A 27157-nucleotide genomic window follows, 5' to 3' on the forward strand; every position below is an offset into this window, starting at 1 on the left:
GGTGCGCGCAGACCTACGAGCCCGCAGCTCCCCGGCCGGTCCCCCGCTGCGCCCCCGCTGCCCCCCAGCTCCCCGGGGGGCTGGGCCTTTTCTGGTGAGTCGAAGGCTCGGAGCCGGGGGGTTTGCAGCTCCGCGGGTAACGCGCAGGGGAGCGCCGGCCACGGCCCGGAACGCTGCGGGGAATCAGCACGACGCAAGGTGGTCCCCGGAGTTCAAACCCTCACGGGAGCGGGAGCCCCCGAGGACGGGGCCGCAGCACCGGGGGCCGCAGCAGCTTCCCGGGGCAGGGCTGCCAAGGCGAGCAGCTTTGGGGAGAAACACCCTCGGGCTGTGTGCCAGCAGGAGGAGCACGAGGGGTCTGAGAGGGGCCAGAAATTCCCTTCTTCAACCCCCTTTCATCATTCTCCCACCCCTTCGAGGCAGGCAAAGCCTCCCCTTTACTTCAGCGGTTGCTTTTCCCCATCCCTGGCTTTTCCAGTTCTTGCCTTACTGCTTCTGCTCTGGAAGTTCTCAATGCACACCACACAACTGCCTGTTTTCTGGTGGATTCGAGGCAGCCCCCAGTGAACTACGCTGACTGTTGCCCGCGCCCACGCCACGCAAGCTGGCCCAGCTGCTCCCCCCCGGGTCCTTGTGCTGGGACATGGCCCTCCTCCGGAGCATGGGAGAGGCACTTAAGTCCAGGGTGATGTCCGCAGGGACCGCGGGGCAGCACAGCTCAGGGACCAAGAGCAAGGGCCTCGGCTCCAGCACGGCTCCCACAGGGAAGCAGGGAGCCCCTGCCAAGGCTCCAGCCAGCATTTGCACCAAGTGAGCTCCATTCCTGACAGCCCCAAGGTCAGACAGCTGCTTATCAGCCCTGGCCCCCGGCCAAGGCAGCCTGGGCCCCTGAGCGCAGGGGGATGCTCTGCGTTCTCCTTGATGCTTGGCAGTGGGGACATCCCCAAGTGCCAGCCGTCACTAACAGGGCACTGCGAAATGCTGCATCTCTGGCCTGGCTGCCCAGGTGACCGCGGGATCCAGGGATTTTGCTTTGGGCCACTCTTGGCACCTGTCCCCACAACTGGGAACCGGAATAGTTCCTGGCTGTGGTGAGTTCTGGGGACTCGCCTGATTAGCCTGCATCTTGGGGGGCTGACAGTTTTTGCACCATGTTGCAGGACTGATAGCAGGAGCCATGACAAGTGTCCCGGGAGAGATCAGAGCGGCAGCTGTGGGGAGGAGCAGAGGCACGTGACATGTCTTTGCTCTTGAGTAAATTGGTGGTTACAGTTCACGCAGACTCCTCACCCGCCCCTTGGGCACAGTGAGCCACGGTGGCTTGAAGAAGAGGAATTTCTCCTCAGGGTGACCCCTGTGGCAGTGCCGCAGAGGCATTGCTCTGCTGCCGCTTTTGACGCTTGCCCAGACTGGCACCTTCAGTCCTCTGGCTGGACCTGGGGATTTCATCTGAAGCAGGGAGTTTGGTTCTGGGGCCCCGACCTCCTCAGACAAGCGCAGGTTTGAGCTTTCCCTTCCACAGTGAGCGAGTTCTCAGGAAACCGAGTGAGCTGAACAACTTCGCTGGCCCAGAGCTACGCCCCGTGCCTGGACACGTTCTGCTGAACGTGGATCCGGAGGAGCGCCAGGAGCTCCTGAGGGACTAGATGGGCTCAAGGGACCCCTTTTAAGTTGTGTGACAAGTGACAGTTGTCCTGCAAAGTCAGATTGCTGTTTAACAGCAACAGCAGTGAGTAATCACAAAGGCCACGAGGCCATACCATCCAGCCTCCTGCTTACATCTTCTCTGCGCTCCTGGAACCAAACTCCCTCCCCTGGACGGGGGGCTGGCGCTTGGCTCCCGGCTTTTCTCCTGCTCCTTCACACCTCCTTGCCTGGCTGGTCACCCTCCGTCAGTGCTGAGCGCCCATTTCCCAGGTCTGGCCTGGCCATCTGTGTCCTCAGCCGTTTCATCCACAACAAAGGTGGCTTCCAGAGGTGACAGATGTGACAGGAACCCAAAGGGAGCCAGGCTGCCAGCCTCTGAAGGCAGGAAGGCTGAGGAAAGAACTGATAACTTCACAACCACGTGCTCCTGAGCAGGCTTCTGCTCTGACGCCAGCGGTGCGAGGGACAAGGAGAGGGAGCTGGAGCTTCTGGTTGTAAATGGGAGACACTAACTTAATGTGTCTGAACTTGGAGAAAGGCAGGCCAGGCGCGGAAACGTAACGCCAGCTGGTGGAGAAGACGGAAGAGGTGGGGAGGTGGTGCTGCAGCTTAACAAGAGCTTAAATTAAAACCGGGATGCTAAATTACTGACTTCTGGGTGGAGGTGCATCAACAGCTGTGGGTTGTCACAAGCTGTGTCTCAGGAACATGTAGACCTTACTCAAAACCCCTGAAGAGCAGCTGCAAAGCTGCTCTGTAACCGTCACCATAAAGAACTGCAACCCAGGCGCTCTGCCAGAATGAACACCCCCGGTTTTGCTCAATGGCACCATCACCCTAAACCACCCAACAGAACCCTCAAAAAGGGAACTGCAGGAGTGAGTAAGCGTGTCAGCGGGGCAGAGAATGAAATCCTGTGCAGCTGCAGCTAGGAACGTCCTGCTCTGCTCCACATCGTCACCCCACGCAGGTGGAGAACAGGCACCCGGGGAGGAAGGAGGGAAGGGTGGGGTGGGTGCCACCACCGGGCTGGCCAGGTGCTTCATTCTGGGGAGTCTTACGGCTGTAGAGGGAGGACAAGGACCAGAGGTACAGGGCACTCCCACAGCTGGAGCTCTTTCTCCTTTGTTGCAGGAAAAGGAATCGGGACCATTTAAAAAAAAAAAAAAAAAAGTGACATTGGCATTTTTTTAGGACATGGATACAGCTAGGTGCTCACTTCCATGGACTCTCATCAGCAACTGGACCTCCCTCCTGCCCAGCCCTGCAGGCAGAGGCTCTCAGCTCAACAGCAGCTGCCGCAAATACCACTGCGAGCAGCACACACACGACAGTAGACAGTAGACCGGCATGCTGCGCATCACTGCATGCTTCTACAGCAACACTGCTGCCATCTCCTCCCTTCTTCCTGCGCTCCCCTCCTACGTACCGCCTCCTGCTCGTCTATTCCCACAGTCAAGACCAACAAATCCAACTCAACTGATGCCCTCTCGTCTGGTTTGAGTATCAAAAGCAGCTCCTGGGAAGCTTTGCTACTCACCACTGCTGCGAGCAGCAGATGGGTATCACTTGCTGGGGAACAAAAATAAGTATTAAAGCACTTGCAACTGTTCAGCAAATCCTACCACAGCTGTATCAAAAAATGGTGTTTCTGATTCAGGCTGTCAATATGCTGGGCCAAAACCCCAGAGTGAGGAATACAGACACCAGGATACAGGGAGCTTAGAAAACTGCCTTTATTCTATTAGTTGTTGGAAAAATGAAAATACAGAAAGAGTTTAGTTAGCTGCAGAACAGCAAGAAGTTCACAGGTTAGGAGTCTGATCACTACATGGTAACCAAACTTACACAAAAAGTTTCTTTTTTTTCCTTTTAGTTTTGAAACTGGGTCCAGCAATGAACTTAAGGCAACTGAACAGTTCAGAAGCTTTGAGTGTGAGCAGGCTGTCTTTTCTCATCCCTACGGCACGTCATGGAAAAAGCTCCTCCTGGGTGTGCAGACCACTCAAATCATTCAAATGGGTCAGACTCTTACAAACGAACAGGGGAAAGAGGACCAGCTGCTTTCCATCGGACTTTATTTTCAAACACAGTTTCTTAAAAAACCCAGAACACCTTAACGCAGAGGTTACAAGTAACAGTATTAGGAAAACCAATTACACAAAAAATACTACATCTAAGCTGGGGTAAACAGATTTTTTTTTGGTAACATACATTTAAACTGGCACTAATTACACAGTAACTAAAAGGTAACTAACATGAAACCACAGAACCCTCACTTTTCCTTAGCTGAATGGGACTTGGTCATTTCAGAGTGATCACATTTTCAAACTAATGTTTTACACCACTGAGCCATGAAAATCAGATCTTCCTAAATGTGATAGCACTGAAGCCACACTTGATTCCACATACAGCCATGTAACTGTTGTACTCAGTTAGAACAGGACGTTAGTTAGAAAGTAGTTACAGACCAATCCTCTGTGTTGACAGCTTTTTCTCTTTCTAGAGAGAAGAAAGAAGATAGAGAATTGTCTTCAATTAGCGCCTGGCATATCCTGTGAGTGCAGAAAAGGTTTGTTAGAGGAATGTTGAGGTTAACCTTGGGTGCACAGATGAATTTGATGCAGATTGTTATAACAATCATGGTTGGCTTCTAAATACTGGTAGCAAGATGACTCTATTTTTTAATCTCTTAAGTAAATTATAGATAATGAAAAAGGCCAGTAATCATACACTAAGATTAATAAACAGCACTTCAAAATTACTCAAGTGCAGGGTGCTGCTTTGGCCATCTTCCTCTGGCCACACTTTATAAGAGAAGGCACCCACACTTTTTCCTGTCACGCCAGGCTTGCAAAGCAGCTCTAGTGGCCATTTCAAAAACCTCCCTCACACAGTCTTTGGTCTTTGCCAAACACTCCATACACCCACATGCACCAATGCGGTTTGCCATATCTCTTCCTTCTTCAGGTCTGACAAGCTCCTATAACAGCACAAAAGCAACACGTTAGAACCACCAACACGCACCCGCCTTCCCTTTCCCACCCAGCTTCCCAACAAAGGCAAAGGAATTTCTGGATTAAATGCACATAATCAATTGGTTAGTTAATAATTGTTCCCCTGAGAATGGTCCTGTAAATAATAAAGGCAGATATAAAATAAAATTCGCTTATTTTCTCAAGAAGCGGCATGCACCTCAGCCTGGATTACAAAGATGGGGTGTATGTTTGCATACTGCACCAATGCTTGAGGACATGATCCGTTTTCTAACACCTCTGAGCATGAAGGCTGCAAGATCCTTTGAAACTTGAGCAATTGCTAATTTCTGAAGAAACATTTATGCAACTCTTTGCCCCAATTGTAACAAAAGCCTGTGAACAAATCCCCAAATTAATGCCTCAGCTTTTGTCTAAAAGCAAGTATTATGCAACAGGAGCAAAAATTCCAGGACAGAGCAGAATTACCTGTAGTCCCATACCCAAGCCAGGGGCTTCAGACTCAATTTGAAAGAGAAACCTAGCGATGAGGCTCAGGAGTGAGCTACAGCACTGGTGGTTATCACCTCAAAACACCTACCAATACAACTGTTTCCTTTCACGTCCTGAACATACCAAATAAAGAACAACTCAAGTGTGCGTGCACTTGATGTGTTGATGTCTCCTAATTAATTCCTTTCTACCGCAGGGATCCAGCTCTCCAGCACGGAGATCAGCTGGCTGTTAGTAACCCAATATAGCCATTTTCATTGCTGAGAATGCCTTTTCCTACAAACTAAATCTCCAAATATGAACAAAGAAACACTCAATTAAAGGTAATAGATACTTTCTGGTTTCTGTCATGGATAAGTGTTCATTATGCAGCCCATAGGAAGCTGGCAGCAAGCTGTGGATGCCTATTTAATGCTCTGGTACAACCACTATACACTTTCTTCGTTTATTTAAGACTAAGCACAGGGATCAAAGAAAACTGAGAAAAAACTGAGAAAATTGATACTGACGGGTAAGTTTCACAGAAAGGGAGTGTCTACCAGTGCATCCAGCATAACACACCAAGATTTCTTCTCAGTGAAACTAAGACCCTGCATCAAGTCAAACGTAATGTATCTATTTTGGCCGAGTCACTTGATCAGGTATTCCTTGGCGCACACAATGCCAAAAGCATGAATGGAGCCAAGGAGACAGTGACGGTTACACGCTGCTATTCAGGACAGCAAGCTGCTAACGAGATATGCTCCACTCTCCTCCACGAGGAACAGACTGCTGCCTCCTGCTTCTCACAGACAACTGCAGTTACAGCTTCCAGGAAAAAAAAAAAAAAAAGTAGAAAAATGAAGGTCCATGTCTTACAGAAAGTATAAAAGGAGACAACTTACAATCCCTTGAAGGCTTTCACAATACAACTTACAAACTCTTTACTTAAGGGCATCTGATCACGGGCATTTGTCTATTCAATGCAATCAAAGGCTCTTCCTAGCATGAGACTTCATTTATGGTACAATACCATGTATTTTGATATATTATATCTCAAGTTAAATAAGTGCATAGATACACACACAGTTGCTAACCAGGATGCTGAGATGGGAACAGAGTCATAAACTCCAACAAGTGCAGTGATAGGGATGCAAGGCAGAAACACGCGTGCATCTCCTACACTGCACGAAAGGAAGTACCCACATAAAATGAAGGCATGGTGGGCATCTTTTCAATCCCACAATTAGCAGCATTTCTTCGAGAGAAAAAAAGATCAAATGTACTCCTTCTTGTGGTGTTGCCACATGTACTGTATTAAGCAAGAAAAGGCAAGAGACATGAAATTATTGCCCATTAAGAGAAATAACAACTAGTCACATACACTTCCTAAAAATCATTATTGTATCTGGCTTTTAGAGGCTCCTAAAGCATTGTTCTACCCAATGTAGTTACTCTGGACTCTGCATTTGTCAGTATGCTGCAGCTGGTTGTACCATGACAACAGGCAAAAGCCTAATCAGGGGAGCGTGAGTTCACTTAGGGAAAGACACTTCACTATTACGTGCCTCATTTTAATGGGAGCACGATGTTTGCCAACTTCAGAGCAACAAAGAAGTGTCTGCAAGGGGCTCAAATATCAGCGTTGACTGGGAAACAGGACAAAAAAGACAGGAAGAAAAAAACAAACAGAAGAGATTTTTCTGGCCTCTGTCAGGAAAATGGCGTAACAGAATTACTAGGTAAAGGGGGTAACTGGAGCCCAAGGCTGTTTGAATTCAGATATAAATTAAATAAAACGTAAAGTTGCTTTAAGATCAGTGTACCCATTTCCATGGCACCAGAAAGGTAAAAAACCTCAAGTTAAACCTCTTAAGGAGATGCACCAAACACCAGGAATTCATCGAGATCCACGGCTGTGCCAAATCACTTACACCTTGGTTCTCCCTCGTCTTGACCAGTGCTTCCGTGCACCCTATTCAGCCTGGGTTTAAATCTAGCTCAGGCATGACGTTTGTCTAGAGGCCATGAGGGAGCACACATAGGAAATCTGGCCTAACAGTTCATTTCGTCTAATACTCTGCTGTCTACCAGGGGGACAAAATGACTGCTTACAACCCCATGCCCAGGGCGTGTGTTCAAGACCCTTGTCTGAGGGACACCCCTGGCACCTCCACGTGAAAATGCTCCCAGTCCCCTTCAAATCCACATGCAAGTACAAACCTAGCTGCCGGATGCATTTTGTAATTCAATTTCTGTTTCAGAAACCTACAGCTGCCATAGTACAGACCTGCTATAGGATAGCACCTTGAAGCAGGTAGACCGCAAGATTGAAAATGCTTGCAGAAGATACTTATAAACTAACAAAACTGGCTTAAAACTAAGATTGAAAATCTCGCCACAGTAATCTCTAGCTATTCTAAGAATCGTGATATGAACCTAAGAAACTTAACAGCCTTAGTTAGCAAGCAGCAGAAACAACACACCCATATGCAGCCTCTTATTTCCTAAGTGCTACGTCACAACACTGCCACTTAAGTGTTCCTGCTTCTAAAAAAAAAACAACAATAGAAAGGGGTCCCACAGGAAAACCAACAATTAGCTGAAGGAGTAGTCAGCCCTAGTGACCATCGCTAGCTTTCTCATAAATACACAGTCCAACAGACTTGCAGAATTATGCTTAGTACATTTTAACCAGTCAAAGATGACAACTGTAATGGAACCCAAACTGAAGGGTTGTTTGTATTACGGAGATAGTTAACACTCACTGTATCAGCAAGAATTGTTAGAAAAGTCACAAGTGACCTGCACTAGGAAATAAAGAGTAATCCCTGTTCCAGTCTTAAAACAACAACAGCCCACATTAAGACACTTTTATTGATGTCCACTACAGATTCACATACTTCCTCTGAACAGAAGTTTACAGAAAGCTTCAATAGCAGTGAATGATGTGCCAGCAACTCAAAGTGACAGAAATCAAACAATATCTTGTTGTTTCAGAACTACGTATCACTCTACAGAGGACAGATTTCTGTGGTCCATAAGACTTTTGCTCCAAGGTCTCAAAGGCATATACCCTCAACTTCAAAACTGTACCATGCAAAGCCTAAACATAACAAGATGCACATTTACATTAATACCAGGTCATGCTTATTTCATGCATTAGGGATGTTATTCATCCACAACATACTGACATTTCAAACTGAAGCAAATTCTTAGTGTTCCTTGATATTTTATTTACATTGCTCTGCAGTGGAGCATCCCTGCATTTTATTTAAAACAAAAGACATAGTTACATTTTTTTCTAGGGGTTCATACACAGCTGCTACGTTGCAGTATTCAGCGCAAAGCAGTTCTTTCAACTGAAGCACCGGGAGCATTACATCAATAAACAACATTGTAGACAAGGAGATGCATTTTGCTCTCCACTTCATAACCTGAATACCTCTTCCCACTGATTAAAGTTCACAGCTGGCAATTCACATGACCTTGCCTAGTTTTGTAGCAAGGATCGTGCCGATGCAGCTTAAGCAGTTCTCAGGCTGGAAGGTCATTTATTAAGACATTTAACATTAGGGAGCAGTAACCAACCCCAGGGTATGACACTACTGGCTGGCCAAATTCCTTGAAAAGCATTTATATAAAATGTGAAACAACTCCGAAGCAGTTCTGTCATTACTGCTTTCATAACATCAAAATATGCGGAAGGTGTATTAGCTTTCACTGTTTCTTTTGTCAAAGAGCTATGCTACAAGAACACAGAGTACTTACTTTAAACATCCGAGGGGCCACATAAGACTGTCTCCCAGACCAAATCTGTTTAATGAGCTCTGCATAGGCCTCTGCAGTTTCTCCTCTCATCTCCAGTGGATTGTTCTGATTTATTTCAGCTTCATATTTATCTTCCAGGAAATAATCAGTCAGAGGAGGTGTATTGCTTAGACACTGAAAAAGCATTAAGAAGATTAATTTACTGCACAGGACAATAAATCTGTGTACCAACAAAATAAACCCAATTTTCACATCAAAATATGTACTAAGTTATTAACAAAACCGGCAAGGCTGAATTTTTGAGTACACACTCAGGAAAAAAACAAAGAAAAAAACCTATTGGGAGGGTGGGATACTATAACCATTGCATCAGAGCATGGCTGAACTAAAAAAACCACACCCCCAAGTATCAGTGTTCAAAAGACTAACAGCTCTTTTCGGAAACAAGTTTTCTTTTGCAGGTGCCACACTGACTGCTCTCCTGTAGAGTGTATTTGCCCCCAGATTGTCAGCTTTCCCTCTGGAACGGTTTCTACTGGTTGATCTAGCTTAAGGCATAAGGCTCACTGCTCTGCAGCTCCTTGGTTCTCCTTCAGGAATTTCTTTAAAACCGGCATCACATTCTTTGGTGCAGAATAATTTTAAGCATTCACTTAAAGTTACTGCATTTAAGAGTTCAGGAAAGCAAACAGCAAACAACCTTCAGAAAAAAAAAAACAACCTACAGACTTTTGGAAGGAAGGTATCTGCTTTTCTTATTATGTCCCTCCACATTTTGTTAATTCGTTCTGTAACTCCCACTAACACTTCAATTTGTGTAATGTCTCCTGGTGTAATGCTGAAGTCTGAAAAAAATCCAAGCCTGCAAGTGCCAGAAGAGTACAAGATTGCAATCACAGTCCTGCCAACACTCACCAGTTCCTGTAATTAATGGATGCCGACCTGGTTTTCCACACAGGACTGAGGTGGCAGGGTAGGCTACCTTACCGATGCATTATAGGGAAAGCTGCACAGAACGGGTCAGGAAGGTCTCTAGAGATGTCACATTAATGTTCTCAAGTCTACACCCCTCATTCACTCTCTCATCTTAAAATCCTAATATAAGTAACAGTGACAAAAGGAGGAACAAGGGCTTCTCCTAAAGGTGAAACACAAGCTACACTTTGTCCTACAAAGAACCAAATGCCATTAAAAAGAATCCCCATCAAAAACTTAGTGAGTTTTAAAGGCAGGAAGGATACCACTCTATCTGCTCTCCCATTTATATACTTATCATCAGTGTACCACGGTAATGATTTACTGCATTCTGGGAAATCACCATAAACCTCAGCACACAAGTAAAATTAGCACAAATAGTAGATTCCCTAATTCAGTAATTCACAGACTCAAAGCTCATAGCAAGAAGCAACACTCGGATAAGTAAGGCAAGACTTGGATGTGTGAACAAAAAGAGAACCAAGTCTAAGATATGATCAAAATTATTAGGGCTTTGACGCACTGCCGTATCAAGAAAACCTAAACTGGGCTCTTTCTGAATGCCTAAAATGTCAGGACCTGCACCAGATGCCCGTACAGCGCTTCACGCACTAGGTGTAGCTACACAGATGGAACAGCACAGTTACACCTGGCAACCTGGAGAGCCAGGAAAGTGTAGTCCTGCCCTTCAGCCAACTCCACTTTCACTGCCTTGATGTGTACCTTGTGGAATTTATTTCCTATCAAATTGTTCCAGTTCCAATGCCCAGGTGTTAGTATCTTTCTCCAGGCAAGTGACATGAAAGTGCTTATAGAACTGCTACGTTTGACACCAGCCTCTCACTGGGAGAGTGCTGCTGACAAAATTTCAAGAACCTCCAAAATCTAAAGGCAGAAATTTGCATTTGAAAGACTGATGTCTAGAAAATTAAAGCCTACGGTTGATAGAGGAAAGCAATTGGTCCTTAACACGACTAGTTTGCATGCAAAATTGAGGTTGAAGAATGTTTGGATTAAGTTACTTTGACAATAAAAATTAATTGTTGAAGTTGTGTCTTAGCTATAAAGTTCAAGAAAACGATTTGGTTTAAGGTTACCATGATACAACTGAAAATAAAGTCATGTCAAACAAAGCAAGGCATTCCAAGTTTATTGTGTATCCTGAATACCACATGCATAATGCATTACTGTTATTTTAAGACCTGTTCTAGCTTTCAAAGCTACCACAGAGCGACAGAAGTCATTATACAGCACTTGTACCTGTGGTGGGTTGACATTGGCTGGATGCCACATGCCCACCAAGCCACTCTATCACTCTCCTCCTCAGTAGAACGGGGAGGGGGAGAAAATAAGATGGAAAAATACCCCAAACTTGTGGGTCAAGATAAAGGCAGTTTAATGAAGCAATAGCAAAAGTCATACGCATGGAAGCAAAGGAGAAGAGGGGAAAAAAAAAAAAAAAAAAAAAAAAGCAAGCAGTTACTCTCTACTTCCCATCAGCAGATGATGTTCGGTCACTTCCCAGGAAGCAGGGCTTCAGTACGCGTAGCGGTTAGTCCAGAAGAGAAATGTCATAAACAGCGCATGCCCCACCTTCCTCCTCCTATCTCTTAGCTTTTGTATCAGAGCAGACGTCATATGGTATGGAATATCCCGTTGGTCACTCTGGGTCAGCCCTCCTGGCTGTGTCCCCTCCCAAGGTCTCGCCCACTCCCAGGCCTCAGGCTACTGGGGCTGATGCTGTGTGAGCGCTGCTCAGCAGCAGTCAAAACACTGGTGCGTTATCACCACCCTTCTGGCTCCCAGTACAAAGCACAGCGCTGTGAGGGCTGCTGTGGGCTCAGCCAGACCCAATACAGTACCGCACTACAAGTCTGATGTAAGCAATAGGCAAAGTTCATAAAAATCGGCTCAAAATTTTTTCAATTTCTTAGCAAACAACTTTCCCTAATATGTTTCTGCATTTTTTAAAATGAACCACATAAACCTAAGAGACTGAATTAAATAAGTATACCAATTATTATTAGCTTTGCATAACTGTCACAACCTTAACAGCCCACACAATGACCCTGAACCCTTCCTGGGGCTTTTCATACTCCTAATTTTTCAAGAATCTTTAAACACGGACCCCAGAACTGCATGCAGTGACCTGCTTATGTCACTTATGTAGCCCACACAAGTCAAAACATCCTCCACATCAGCCCATTTTTGTCATAGCACCGCACTAGGACCTTACGTTACAGTTAGCCCACAGCCTTTTCAGAAGTCATGTATTTGAGATCCAGTCCTTCATACTGTACTATGTTTTATAGTACTAACATGCTATGCATAAGCAAAAGTAAATATGAACCAATTTTTCGGTTTGGAGTTGGCTGGTTGTTGGTTTGGTGGGGTTTTTTTCCATTCCAGGCACAGTCTCCTCATTGAATCACATTCCCCTTGCAGAGATTTTAATCTATAATCTCTGTGAGACTGATCTTTTATTTAATTCTAAGAAGGGTTCTTTCCAATTCTTACCTGTAATGCAGAATTCATGAAGCAGGTATTTCCAAGGTTACTGAGTCCGCAGAGTCCAGGCTGTGTCAGGGAAGCGCTGTCCCTGCAGCTGTAAGAGTTACAGACAAATCCAGAACCTCTGAAAGACAACACAGTGAACTCCACAATGAGTCTATTGAGTCTCAATACTGTTCAAAAGCCACATCAAATACAAGTCGAAAAACTGTTTAATTAAACAGTTTAACCAGCCTACAGGTTTCTGCTGCTTCATAGCCGCCAATACTAAATACCAGGAACGTGAAGCGTATGTGATAACTTTGGAAGTGTTAATTGTTACACAGCATATTATTAATCTATGGCTCATAACACATTAATTTTCTCTGTCTATAAGTACACAGCACACTATCCGAATGCAGCAAGGATCTATACAACATACTGTACGAGCTAATAAGAAAATTATGATCTCTGCCTGGAAAGGTTTCTACATTAATGACAGATGGAGAAAAGAATACAATCCCTTCCCTCATACCCCCAGTCCACCCAAAATCAGGCAATGCCCTGGTAGTTAGTAAGCTCAGGAACACACGCTACTTTTGCAAGTGAGCAAGGAACAGCAGAACACAGCGGTTTCAAAAGCAAAGTGTGATAAACAAGTACACAAGAGTAGTAGACCTCCTCACGGAGCACCATCACAGTCCTTTTCTGTACAGGCAAGGATGCACAGGATTATTCACATGAAGGATGAAGAAACAAAAAGAACATTCCTGCTCTTACCCCCTGCCCAGGTGGGAGCTGTTCAGTCCATAGGAGTTACTGTTATCACCGTTAGTAATGACAGAGGTGGCAGACACTGAGGAATAAGAACTTGCTGATGATTTTGAAGAGGTAGTAAAGTTTCTGCTAGTTGCAGTGCTTGATCTGGGAGAAAGGAGAAAGAAGTAGGAACAGGGCTACTGCTTTTTTCACCCCCAGCCCCACCTCCCGCAAAACTCCAAGGACTTGCCACATTACAGTTAGTTCCCACACACAGAATTTACTGCTTTGATCTGTGTGATCACACTTCCAAACACTTGTCTGGAACACAAACATCAGACAGAAGTATCAGAAGCAGGAGTAACAGTTTTTGCTTAAAGCAAAATCTGGGTCCCAGACCAAAGGAAGTAGGCAATTTGGATGGCATGAGTGACAGGGAAGCAAGCTTTAAGTTTATGAGTAAACCACCTTGAAACAAGCAAGCAAAAAAAATCCTGAAACACTTACCCAAAGCAACAAAGTCAGTCCTTGCCTATCTGAAACCCAAACCATCACTCAAACAGAACATTAATTAGTAAGAAGATACTGTGGCATCTATCTTCTTGTGGGTGGGCACAAAATAGTTTGTTACTGAGCCTAGCTGATACAACTACAACTTGCAGGCAAAACACACTGCTATGTACATGGGGTGTGCATAGCAATCCTCAGCATTTTGAGACTGGAGATACTAAAACAGATCAAAAAAGTTCACAAGCCCCAAGGGTATCCCTTCGTGAATCCCAGGCTGTTCTACACCACTACTCTCCTCGGCCGGGAAAGAACCAGAACACAATGTTACAAAAGGCCAGCAAGGCTCTAAAATCCCACGGCATTCTGTCATAGACAGCTTTTGTTCAATAAAAAAGGCAAAACCACACGCCAGTACTACATACATAAGCTTAAAGAAACTATTTTGATACTGATTAATTTCTCCTCAGCAAGACCCAACTGGGAAATTACCCATTCTCCCCATCTTTGCCCAAGTCAACAAGCAAAACCGAATGCAAAAAGGTGCAGGACACCAACAGCCACGCAACAGTAGCTAATTGCACCCACAGCACAGCAGAGCACCAGCACAGGACAGTGCCCTCAAGCTACAGCCTGTTCCTGTATCTCTCTTAATGAGGCCTTGATTCTCAAATGACACAAACTAAAAATGAATATTCATCGCTCCCATGCTACTAAGAAAACAGTCCTGGAAAACCTCTGCAGAGCAAAAACTACAAGACAAAGAACAAGCCATAATGGCCAAGAGGAGGCAGAAGAGCTGGACAAATTTACCCGTTCGGAAATAAGTAGAAGTAAAGTAAATACAGAAGGAAGCAAGTTATGATGAGAGCTCCCAGATGAAAACACAAACCCCAAACATAGTCTAAGCCTGAAGCATGCTAAAAAAAAAAACCCTCAACCAGACAGCACAACCAAGAAGTGTACTGGAAAGTATACTAGAGAGAATGAACAATTACCGAAATAACCGTGACAACCGTTTCTGGGACAATACGCAACCTTCTGGTCATTGCAAGGTTGAGGGTGGAACTTCTCAAGACTACCTGGACACAAAGATAAGATCAATAACAGAACAAGAGGGTCACACTGGTGGTCCACCTGGGGGAGTTTCAAGGGTCAAGAATAAAGCAATTAAGCTAACAACAGCATGTAAATGCACTACAAACACATTTTCAAAAGCTTCAAATAGAAGCAAAGAAGGGCAATTTAAAAAATGCCAGACTTGAAAATGCAGCATCTCTGCTTCATGTTTGTTCCCAGTGAGAGAACAGAGCAAGATGCTTGGAAAATAATATGAAGAAAATCTGATAGGGAGACAAGAAAAGGAGGACAACACCTTAAGGATTTCAAAATTTCCAACAGAAGCATAGAGGCAGTGCATAATCAAAGAGTCAGATGGCAACTGAAGAGTTCCAAGAAGTATTTCAACAGTACCCCACGCACACACAAAAAAATACGCTAAGATCTAAGGAGGAAGATTAAAAAATGGATCAGAAAACAAAGATAAAAGACAAGTCAGAGCAGGGAAAGGCCCACCTACAAAGGCATCAAGGATACCGAGCAAATTCCTGTTAGAAAATTGGGAAGGATCATGAAAGTAAAACAACAAAAGAGAGGCCAACAGCTTTCCAAGCAGGCAGGGAAAAAACCCATAAAAATCAAATTCACTTGAGAAGATAAAAATTCTAAGCACTCTTACATTTCACAAGTTACTCATCTGTCTGTAATAACAGAAGAAAGATTGACAATTTACTAAGCACAGCTGTTCCCCCTCATTTCACAAGATAGTCACAATAGCAGCTACGATTCCAGGTTGAAGGCACAGAGAGTAACAAAGGAAAATCTTTTTCTCTGAAAGCTTCCCATTTTAAGACCGGGAAGCTACTGTTCATGACTCCACAGTACTGCAGGCTCCTCAGGAGACTGTCTCATTTGCACACAGAGCTGACAATAGAAGTCCTGGACGCCAAGCTTTTTATCCCCAATGCCCCAAAAGGGGTTTCTGTGGAATACGCAGACACCGACTGGTCAAACCCACCTTCTCTCTCCACTGCCACCTCTCACAGCAATGGATTTCTGCTCCCTTGGAAATGGAGGCTCCAACACCTCACTGAAGTAAGAGAGAAACATTATTTCTTCTTTGAAGTTTGTGACTTAGAACCTTCCAAAACATTCTGGGCTACTCAGTGGGTTACCACTGAAACTACTCTCAGTTGGCCTAGTTTGCTCTTTGTACGCACAACAGACACTGGACTGGAAGGTGCCAAACTCCTGCAGCTTCCCTTGAGAACCACTGCAATTCTTCTGACAGGAATAAACACATTCAGCTACATTTCATCAACAAAACCTATACAGGAGTAAACTATAGCAAAGAAAGACTCCATGTAACCATGCAACAGTTCAGGGATTTGATAAAATAACTTCACAGCTCTGAGGATGACACTGCGTGGTATTACTGCTCAATCAGTCCTCCTGCTTAAGGACAATTTCAGTCTCTCAAGGTAACTCTTGTCTGAGCTAAAATACATCTTCCAGAAAAATCTGCCATCATGGTTTCACAGTGGCCAGCAACAGCTAACCCAGTAGACCATAGCTAAACTGTTCCAATGATCAACACCCCTTACAGTCAGCAGAAACCTTGATTTCATTTGCAGCACGAGTATCCGGCTTCATCACCTGAACATTGGTTTGTGCTCGTCTCCATCTGCTGCCTGTGGAGTTCCTTCTTCAACTTCCATTTCTCATATCCCACAGAAGATTTTGTGCTTGTAGTGGTTTGCCCTTGGTTGGACACCTGGTGCCCACCAAAGCCACTCTATCACTCCCCTCCTCAGCTGGACAGAGCAGAGCAAATATAACAAAAAGCTCACAGGCTGAGATTAGGACAGGGAGATCACTCGGCAATTACTGTCACAGGCAAAACAGCTGCGACTTGGCAAAATTAGTTTAATTTATTAATTCAAATCAGAGTAGGGCAACGAGAACTAAAACTAAAACTTAAAAACACCTACCCCTCCCTTCTTCCCGGGCTCAGCTTCGTTCCCAAATTCTCTACGTCCTCCCACTGAGCAGTACAGGGAATGAGGGCTGCAGTCAGTTCATCACACGCTGCCTTTGCCACTTCTAACTCCTCACATTCTTCCCCTGCTCCAGTGTGAGGTCTGTCCCACGGGAGACGGTGCTCCATGAACTTCTCTAGTGCAAGCCCTTCCCACAGGCTGCAGGATTTTCACAAACTGCTCCAGTGTGGGTTCCTCCCATGGCCTTCAGTCCATCAGGAACAGACTGCTCCACTGCGCGTCCCCCACGGGGTCACAAATCCTGCCAGCAAACTGTTTCAGCGTGGGCCCCTCTCTCCACTGGTCCTGCCAGGAGCCAGCTCCAGTGTGGGCTTCCCACAGGCCACGGCCTCCTTCAGACATACGCCTCCACAGCCCTCCACAGGCTGCAGGTGGGGATCTGCTCCACCATGGACCTCCATGGGCTGAGGAGGACAGCCTGCCTCACCATGGTCTTCACCACAGGCTGCAGGGGAATCTCTGCTCCGGCACCTGGAGCACCTCCTCCCTCCTTCCGCACTGACCTCAATGTCTGCAGAGCTGTTGCTCTCACACAGTCTCATTCTCTTACACTGCAATTTGTTGCGGGGTGTTTGTTTTTTCCTGCTTCTTAAACATGTTATCACAGAGGTGCTACCATTGTTGCCAACTGGCTCGGCCTTGGCCAGCAGGTCCGTCTCGGAGCCGGCTGGCAGTCATTCCATCAGACACAAGGGAAACTTCAAGCAGCTTCTCGCAGAAGCCACCCCTGTAGCCCCCCTGCTACTAAAACTTCGCCATGCAAACCCACTACAGTGTTAAAATCACCTTTTACATTTCTCACTGATATAATACTTTAAGTCTTCTAGTACAAAAATTATTTGCTCATTTTTCAACAATTCACTTGGCTCCTTCTGAAACCTCTCATTAGTCTACTTTTCAAATTTGTTGACAACCTCACAGGACACGACCATTCCACATGCAGTTTGATCAGTGTGTCAGTTATCAGAAAGTCTTCTGACGCACTCAGCACCTCCCTACTGACCACTGACTTGGTTGGTTGGGTTTGCCTCAAGGCTGCTACAGGAGCTCACATTCAAGAGACTGAGCCAGGACTGGAATCACATTCCTACAGAATCCAGCGTGCATTTGGGGCTCACATCCTTCGTCCTCACGTACACAACTTCGTTTCACAATACTGATGCACATTGCCCCCCATATGCCAATTAAAAGACAGCTGTTTCATATCTTGCTATGCAACCTGTCAAAAACCCACACAAATGGCAACTGAGGAGAAATCCGGAGACTTGCAGCATAAAGGGGACAAAGTTAAATTAATCTAGTGCAGAAAACTGTGAGGCCATATGGTTGATAAGTAGAAAAACTGCTAAGCTGAACAGCTTGAAGAAATACTGTAAAAGGTTGCAAGACTGAGACAGGAAAAATATTTCAATTCAGTTGAGGCTACCTTCAGAGCATACAGTAGAATTAGTCCTCCTTTAAGCCACCAATATAAAAAAAAGCCTCCACATCAAGAATATTGTGACAAGAAGTTTTTGTCGAAGCAAGAAAAGCTGACTTAGATCTCACTGGCAGAGAAGAGGCCGTAAGGGATTTTTCATTTAGAAAGCTCTGACATGCAAAAGCATCCTTAACTTCTCTTACACACTCAATGCTACTCTGAAAGCATGGCATCTGCTGCAAACTCAAGCACGTGAAAGTCACATAATAAAGATCTGCCCACAAAATATTTAGCCTAGTTGCTGAAGGGGTCTTCTAAAATCATCAGCATACAAGGAACTGCGAGAAGGACATGAGTTTTAAATATGAAAGGGCATTTAATTATGGCATTATGTACCTACAAAATATGTATCAACCACCAAGGTCTTAAAATTGTACAATAATTTCTGGCATGTAATATCATTGCATGCTGTATACCAGGTTGAACAGATGCCTAAGTCAAGACAGAGTAGTTGAGGAAAGACACACGCATTACAGGATGCGTGAACTAAGCAACAGCCCCTCGACATTTTTACGGAGGAGAGTACCAGGTGGGGCAAAGAAAGTCCACCGAGTATACCGTGCCATCAGTAAACAGAAGAGCAGGAAGAGGAAACTGCAGTAAAATTCTAGCAGCAAGCAAAAGACTGAAAGGTATTTTACTGCTGCACACTGCAAAGGGAGGCAGACAGCTACCAGGCAGATGCTAAATACAACTTTACTCCTGTTTTCAAATGCAACACTTGATGGAAAAGGTGCCATTTTTATAAATCTGACAACTCCTTGTTTGTTTGTGCTAAGAAATTTATACCCAGGATAAAAACAGTGTGTGCTAGGACTCAGCTGGAACGCCCCCATCTCAGGGTTTTATTTTGGGAGCCTTCTAAGTAACAATTAAAGAGGACTAAGTTTCACAGAGTCATTGACATAATCTCCCTTCATAAACAAAGTATGCCTCCAATTCTGAAATTCCTAGTATAATCCATTCCCTCTTCTGAAACCTTGCCTGGCAGTAAAAGCAGTTTCTAACTACAACAAGAAGAAAGTATTTTGAACCTCAGGAAGCAGCAAACTAACAAACAGTAATGGCCAACCGTACGCTGAACGTACCACCCAAGAACTGCTGTGGAGTTTAAGAGCATTTCTTCTGTAATATGTCAGCCAGTTTGACGGCTGGGGAAACAAACACTCGGGAAGGGTGCCCAACATGTGGAAAATGTTTCGCCCTAGTAGGAGCCAGTGCCTCTGACATGCAGTAAATGGTGGGGAAAAATCCTCACGACAGGTAACCCACCCACGCCACAATCACCTTGCACACCCATATTCTGCAAGTAGCGAATGACATGAACTTTCAGCTGTCCAAGGCCTCTTTTGGCCCTGGACAGCGATGCAGATGCTCATCATTCCTCTACCAACAGCACAGCGCTCCACATCCCGTTTGGTTTATGTCATCAAAATTCTAAACACAGAAAAACTCTCCTGTAAGCTTTTAGCATTAAAAGAGCCCATGATGAATCCCAGTATGATGCAACCTGAAGGAAGAACTCCAATATGAAATTCCCTACGGTCCTGGCTAAGCAGTATTTTCTCTAGCTGAGAAGTAGAATATCGGAGCAAAATGTTTGCCTGAGATAGGATTAAGTAGAAGGCAAAGTACAAAGGAATAGACACTCCTTCCTACACGTATGTTTTAAATAGAATTCCTTCAGTCACCATTATCAGCATCAAGTCAAACAATGTCACGTTTTTTTACAAAGTTTACAAAGTTTTACATTACAATTAGCAAATGTTTCTTTCTGTGTCATTAGAAAATATTAATCTGCATACCAATAGCCATTTTCATTTAATTATCACTAGAGGTTAATTAAAAGTCTTTACATATCAGACTAGCTGGTGAAAAGAGAAAAAACCTGAGGCCTGGGAATGCTACAGGGCTCCATTTCAGCTTTGCTTTGCGTAGAAATAAAATGTTATAATCTGGTCTTGCACAGCTGCCTCTCTTAACACCAGCATTCTCCTGATCCATTTACCCAGTATTATATTTCAGTAGGAGAGAACTGTTTCAAAATAGGTTTCACTGACCTATTTGATCTGTTCAAATTAACACCAGTAAGATCTTGATCTCAAATGAGATCACTTGGCAGCAAGTTCTAGAAGTTAACCATACTGTACAGAAAAATATTTCCTTTCCATATCAAGTCTGGTGGCCTACTCACAGGAAAGCAAGTAGGCCATCAGACTAGTAAAATCACAGAATTTTACTTCTCTGTAGTAGGACTTGAACAGTTCCTTACTATTACAAGCAGTGCCCATTCTATACCGTTCACTCTATACAGTATTTCATGAAGTCCCTCTCTTACTCATCTCTACTCTAAAAGAGATAGCAGTGAGAGGATATCTGTGTAATATTTACAGGCTTCTACAATTGCCTTTGGTGGCAGGGGGGGGCTGTTCAGCTGTTTCTATACCCTTTTTAAGAAGGAACTACCAGAACTCTGAGCATTCATGACTGGCAGCTTTTACTCCAAGATCCTTTTTGTTCTACAATGGTAGAAGACTGTGCAGTGTGTAGAGGTAGCTTTTAAAGTAAACTAGCTCAATGTAAAGAGCACTTTTGTCTCCTAACACTATAGAAATCTAAGATATTTAATCCTTACATAGCCTATTTGAAATGGGCTTTAAAACAGAAGACCATTGCTAAGACAATAAACCAACAGCAAAACCACTGAAGAATATTCATATTCAAAATTTTCACCTCCTTCTTCAAAATATCCAAAATAAGCCACGATAGCCACTGATAACTAGGTATTCACAGAGAACGTGTGGTCACTAAAGCCTAGTGAACAAGCTGGACAAAACAGCAGAAGCCTTTTAAACATGCCTACTTTGCCAGGAAATGCTGTCCAGGACACGTGCCATCTTCATTTTTCACTTCTATTAGAACAACCTGAAAGAAAGTTCAGGTAATAAAGATAGTGCTACACACTTTTCAAAATCACTAAAAACATTTACAAAATGATATTTTCAAGGTTTGCTCAAAGTACATAAAAGGCAAGTGAAAAGAACTACGTATCAGAGAAAGCAGTACATAAGAATCTTAAAAAAAAAGCCCGTTACCTGACCTTGATAGAGCCCCGCATCTTGCACTGTGCTATCCAGCCTGCTGAGCTGCACATACATGTTACTCATATACCTGTTCCATAATCTAGTTTCTTTCTCAGCTGGGATATTAAATAGCTTTCTCATTTCTTTCTCGATGGTAGCTGTTCAGGAGGAAAAAAAAAACCCACCAAAATTCCTAAAACTTGGGTGATTTGGAAAAAAAAAACAAAACGACAAGCCAGATATTTAGCAAGGAAGTACATCCTTGATCCTTCAAGATCCTTTCGGGTACGAAAAGTATCATGGAAGTTATAATTTCCCATATAACTTGACTAATATTTAGTCTGAAAAAATGAAAAGCTTGGATTTTCAGTCATGTATTTGCCTGTCAAGCCCTCAAACCAATAACAATCAGAACACACTGACAGGTTTCTGCCCAAAAGCCAGCTTCTGTGAAACAGTCATCGTTTGAAAACAATAGGCTCAAGAAGGAAGTCTTTCCACTTACTACTGCCAGGCCATACATCAGCAAACTGAAAAAAAGCATCTTTATGGACATATAGGACAGATGACATTCAGCATTTTTACATGGGAAAATATAGCGATGATACAGAGAGGGAGATGGGCCAAACCTCAGGAAGAACAGAAGTGCAGGAAGAACCATTAAGATCTCTATAAATATTCACACACCAGGAAGGAATCACAGGAAAACCAGAAATGGAACTGCTTTACGTGAGTGATGTGGCTGTTTCTCAAGGACGCTACTTAGTAAGCAACACGCTCCTCGAAGCTCTTAACCACAACTGCGGCTGGAAGAAACTCAGGAGGTTCCTAGTCCAATCGCTCAAAGTGGGGTCAACACTGAATTCAGACTAGGCTGCTTGGGGCTTATCCAGTCAGGTCTTCGAAACTTACAAGGCAGGAGATTCCCCCACCCCTCTGGGCCCTGTTCAAATGTCCAGCTGTCCCAACAGGGAAAACGTTTTCATTCTATTCCGTTGGAATTTGTCCCGCTTCAGTTTATGACTATGTCTGCTGTTCATGACTCGATAAGTAGCCTGATTCACATCCTCAGTAACCTCCTCATAGGTGTTACAATGTCCTGCCAAAGCCTTTTCTTCCCCAGGCACAGCTAGCTCCCCCAGCCTCTTCTCACACATCACATGCTCCAACTCCCAGCTATCCTGTTGGTACCCACTAGACTTGCTCCAGTTTACCAACACTGTTGTTGTTCAGGGGGGCACAAAGTATCTCTTGAGGTAGCACCATTGCACAGCTTCAGGTATGAGAGAACTACTTACCAACAGTGTCTGCTTTACTGAAGTGGCAGCTAATTACATTGTCAGGATTGCTGCGCTCACACAGCTTCAGCTCAAGAAGATAAACTTCAACCTTATAGCGCTTCGCAAACACACCAAAGTCCACTACCTGCAAACAGAAGGCAGATGCGATAAATGAAACGAACACAAAGCTAAACCACTGGGCAATCCTCTGTAAGGTACCCCTGCCTAAATACTCTAAGTCTTTACATGTCTTGCAAGTCAACCCGTAAACTGAACACCGACTCGCTCTGAAGTCCAAAATCAGTCACAACCTCTGTGAGCTTGTTTTGGGGTTTTTTGTTTTTAAAACATAAGAAATCCCCATGCTTTCCTTCCACACTGCACAGTTCCAAAGGTCCATCATCACAGCTGAGTTGATAGTGCCAGCTAATTACCCATGAAAAATATTTGATCACACAGTCAAAGCATTCTAGAAAAAAAATACCTTTTGCTTCTAGCCTTTGGCTAAGGTTTACATTAAAAAAACAAGCCTAGAACACTGGAACAGAATCCTTTCTATTAGAAGGGAGTAAGACAAAGCATTAATTACTTTTCTGCGTGGTATACACAATCTGCCTTATTACTGTCTCCTTGCAAAAAACCAGGTAAATTTATGTCAGAACTAGTTTTGATGACATTGCTTTATTTCAGAGTCATTTTTACATCAATTTCACATTTGAGAGAAAATCGAATAGGTACATTACCCATCCCACTAGCTTTCAGCATATTTTTAGAAATGTATTCTGTAAGATTAGGCACCCCTCTTCACCTACATATCATAAAACACATTATACCAGTAAGAAAAGCACACTTCAGAGGCCAATTATAAGACAACTCTGATATAACTGGAGGAAAAAACCAAACCAAAACCAACCAACCCACCAAAATACACCTCAATTCTCTCCACAGTTCTCTGTAGCTATAAAGCCTATGAAACTGAGATCGTATTTTCATTGAACCAGCAGGTCCAATTTTTACAAGTAACAGTGTTTAAGAAGCATTTGGACAGTGCCCTTAATAACTTGCTTTAACTTTCAGTCAGCCCTGAAGTGGTCAAGCAGTTGAACTAGATGATTGTTGTAGCTCACTTCCAACTGAAATATTCTGTATCACTCGCGTGACACCAGACTTGCTATGATCTACTTCTGTAAAATGATACAGAAGTAGATCATTTTACAAATCCTCCACCCAACTGCGGAAAGAAACAAAGAATTAAGACTTAAGACTTACCGTGAGAATTTGGCTAAACTATGCTTCCCTCTTCTGAGCTTTTATAGAGTTGTATTAGATATGCAAGGTGCTTTAAAAATAAATAATTAACAAATACAGTTGGAAAGATGTTCACTATTTTGCTGTTGCAACAGAAAGTGAAAGTAAAACTCCCTGTTCAAACAGCTTCTTGACAGGCAAATTAGACTTTTTTTTTAAAGAATGCAAAGAAACCAATTCACAAGTTCTTCATTTCTCTTTCAGAAGGAATTTCATTCAATGGGACTTCCTGTTCTCCAGTATTCTATAGGTAGAAACAAATAAAGAACCATATGCAGAAACAGAAGAACTTTTCCAAGAAGTTTCTGACCATACCACCGAGTCCATTAGGACGGATGAATGTCAAGAAGAGTCTAATGGCCTGCAGAGGTCTTTGAAACAGTGTCTGATCAGCTAGCTTGTTCTGTCGAAGTAAAACTCAGGTCATCCTGTTGGATGGATAGCAATTTGAGCACAACACGCTGTCAACCACCGAGGAAGCACACTGTTCTGTATTTTGCACATGAATACACTTTTCAACAGGACTCCATAGAAGACTGTCCAAAAACATGGTTTGAGATTATGGAAAGAAACCTGACCTACAAATAAATCTAAGTTAATCTTCCTATACTTGCCTCTGATCATCAGGCATATAGAAATGGAAGAAACCCCAGCTTGTAAAATTACAAAGATGCTTGAAAATTACTTCCCAAATCCAGCTTTTATGGATATTTTGATGTATGGATTACAGTTGATCCAGCTTTAGGAAAGGGATTAAAACTTCTGGTCCTTGAATGCTTTAAGTGCTTTACTTCCAGAGCTATCTGAAGAGTATGTAACCAGATACTGAACACATTCTACTCAGGTGAAATACTGCAGCTTTGTGTGTCCCACTGACCTTTCACTTTATATTTTTTGCAAGAAGCTGTAGCATCCCACAAACGTACTATTCTGCTATATTTGAACATTTTTCTTAATATAAAAATCCACTTCAAATAATAAACAAGCAATAAACAGAGACTGAACACTCATAGCAATTCAAAACCTTAAAAATTTACTCTTAACTGCACCACAATAACCTGACATCTTACATCCATAATGCAACACTAGCTCTAAGCTCTAGCCCTCAATAATTACAGTGTTGAACAGTGGTATCTGATATGCCAATGAAAGGAGGCTCATACAAGTAAGCCTTCCACTCAAGTGTTTCCCCTATAGCTTCCAAACTTCTTGTCCCACTCCCAAATCTTTCAGAAAAGGCAGCGTCTAATAACATGCCAGGCTTTGCGAAAGTGGTTAGCCAGTTCACGAATAAAGCCTTCCTCACTCACAAGGGCACTGCTTAGTAATAATTCTAGTTTTCCTTCTCAGTATAGATTTTCTGTTGCTCAAGAAATCATCTGTTCCTACTAAAACCACGTCTCCTTTATAGCTATAACTCTTCTCCATTTTCCCCCCCACTTCTGGTTTACACGGAAGTTCTGCCTACTCAGCAGAGCAAACGTGGGGACACAGGGTGAACCTGGGATCATTTACATTTTCTGAAGATATCATCATTTCTCATTACATAGAATTCCTAGCCAGACAATGACAACATTTCAGTACCACTGATCAGCACAAGCGGGCCTGCAAGAGAAGGTTCCGACTTCCTTTTATTACTCTGATGCCACACTTTCTTGAGCCTTGCACACCTTTAAGTAACCCTTACTGTAACATAATGCTACTTGATCAGTATTAATTATGCAAATTCTATGAACGCTATCTGCTTGGGGTAGTGATTAGTCTTTATGAACACTACAGACCGGCACTTCTCAATTTAGTCAGTGCAAAAACCTAAGACTAAAATAAAACCAAAAAAACTTTTACCCATAAACAAGTGCCTGATAGATTTCCAAAAAAGCAACTCGCAGATGTCACCTTCTCAAAAGGTTATATACTCAGAATGCATTCATGACAGCATTTAACCAAACAAAAGTCAGACTTACAGAACAAAACCATACATATGCCTCTTGTAGCGATTTTAGAATCCCAGAATTTTGAAGAACAAAACAAGAACAACCTTAAACTCCAGAGGAAGCCCCCAAGCCATCTGAAGTCCCTCAACCAGATGCCATCTGTAGGCATCCCTAAGCCAACACACTAGCTATTCCATGCAACACAAGAGCATAATCATAATGCAAAAAGTTAACAAAGTTCATGGTTCTCACCCTATAGAGCCCATCAGCTGAGCATCACTGAAGATTCGGGCATTTTTACTCTAATACTGGAAGGTCATTCCTTCAGACAACAAGGCAGAAAGACCTCACGTTATTATCTCCAAGGATCTTCTGAGGATCCTGTCTTAACTGACATGCAGCAAAATAAATTTTGTCTAAGTTTGGTAGAGATCAGATAATGAAACCAAGGTGATGAGAAGCTGGTTCACCCATACTTACTTTCCTCACAATAGGCTGCTGTCCATCTACGCAACCATACCATGCTACTAGTTTATTCCAGGCTTCAGTAGGAACCAATACGTAATCTAGCACATCAATGAGGTGTTCTTTTAAACTCTGCGTTTCTGGATCTAAAAGGGAGACAGATGTAAGAAAGCGTGGCATCAAACAGAACCCTTTCTTCTCAAGGGCTATACGCACAGTGCCATGACGCTAAGAACTGCCAACACTCCCACGGGCAGGCAGAAACCGCACCAGTCTCCTCACTCACAAGGCCGGGATGGCTGCTTGCAGCTTCCCAGAAGACACGGCTTCAAAAGCGAAAGCTGCACGATGAGGCGACTGCACATGGGAGTTACCTGCCCAAGCCTGGCCTGCGGCCGAGCTCCCAGACCCCGGGGCCAGGGGCCCAGGCCCTGCTCCCCCGCGGCCCAGCGCCGCCGGGCAGCACTCACCGCTGAAGAGACCCGAATTGTCGATAGGCCCGGGGAAGAATCTGGGATCGCCCACACCGGACATGTCCCAGCTGTCGAAGCCCACGTACTTCTTCCACCGCCTGAACCACCGGCTGTCCACCAGGTACCTGCAACACACGACACCAGGCGGCCCGGCCCCCTCAGCGGTGGCGCGGCCCAGCCCGCTCCCGCAGGCCCTGCCGCCCGCGGGGGAAGGGGGGGGGGGGGGAAGGGGCGGGGAGGGGAGGGAGGGCCGTGCGGCCGGGCTCACCAGGATTCCCCCGGCCGGAGGGCCATAGCCAGCAGCGACCGCAGCTCGGCCCGCTGCACCGTCAGGTCCGGCCACACGCCGTCGCAGCCGTCGCCGCCGCCACCCTCCGCCGCCGCCATGTCGGTGCGCGA

At 44.3% G+C, this 27157-nt stretch overlaps 1 protein-coding gene and 1 long non-coding RNA gene across 6 annotated transcripts; one reads left to right on the forward strand and one right to left on the reverse strand.

Moving 5' to 3' along the window:
* On the forward strand, positions 1–3540 carry LOC114010311 (uncharacterized). Its single transcript, XR_003551696.2, has 2 exons — positions 1–94; positions 2842–3540. It is a non-coding gene; the product is annotated as an uncharacterized LOC114010311 (long non-coding RNA).
* On the reverse strand, positions 3360–27157 carry LOC129784588 (ubiquitin carboxyl-terminal hydrolase 4-like). 5 transcript variants are annotated; one of them, XM_055806000.1, is made up of 10 exons: positions 27027–27157; positions 26756–26883; positions 26301–26431; positions 22597–22723; positions 21311–21456; positions 21079–21140; positions 13131–13274; positions 12378–12495; positions 8886–9059; positions 3360–4630 (listed from the first exon to the last, which is right to left on the reverse strand). In XM_055806000.1, the coding sequence occupies exons 1-10, from the start codon at positions 27143–27145 to the stop codon at positions 4457–4459; spliced, it is 1323 nt and encodes a 440-aa protein (XP_055661975.1). In that variant the 5' UTR covers positions 27146–27157; the 3' UTR covers positions 3360–4456. The 5 variants fall into 5 exon arrangements, with proteins under 5 accessions (XP_055661975.1, XP_055661977.1, XP_055661978.1 ...); XM_055806003.1 differs by having other exon boundaries at positions 4490–5942; XM_055806001.1 differs by lacking the exon at positions 3360–4630 and adding an exon at positions 5971–8220.

The sequence above is a fragment of the Falco peregrinus genome, chromosome 5 (genome assembly GCF_023634155.1).
Source record: "Falco peregrinus isolate bFalPer1 chromosome 5, bFalPer1.pri, whole genome shotgun sequence".
NCBI classification, from domain to species: domain Eukaryota; kingdom Metazoa; phylum Chordata; class Aves; order Falconiformes; family Falconidae; genus Falco; species Falco peregrinus.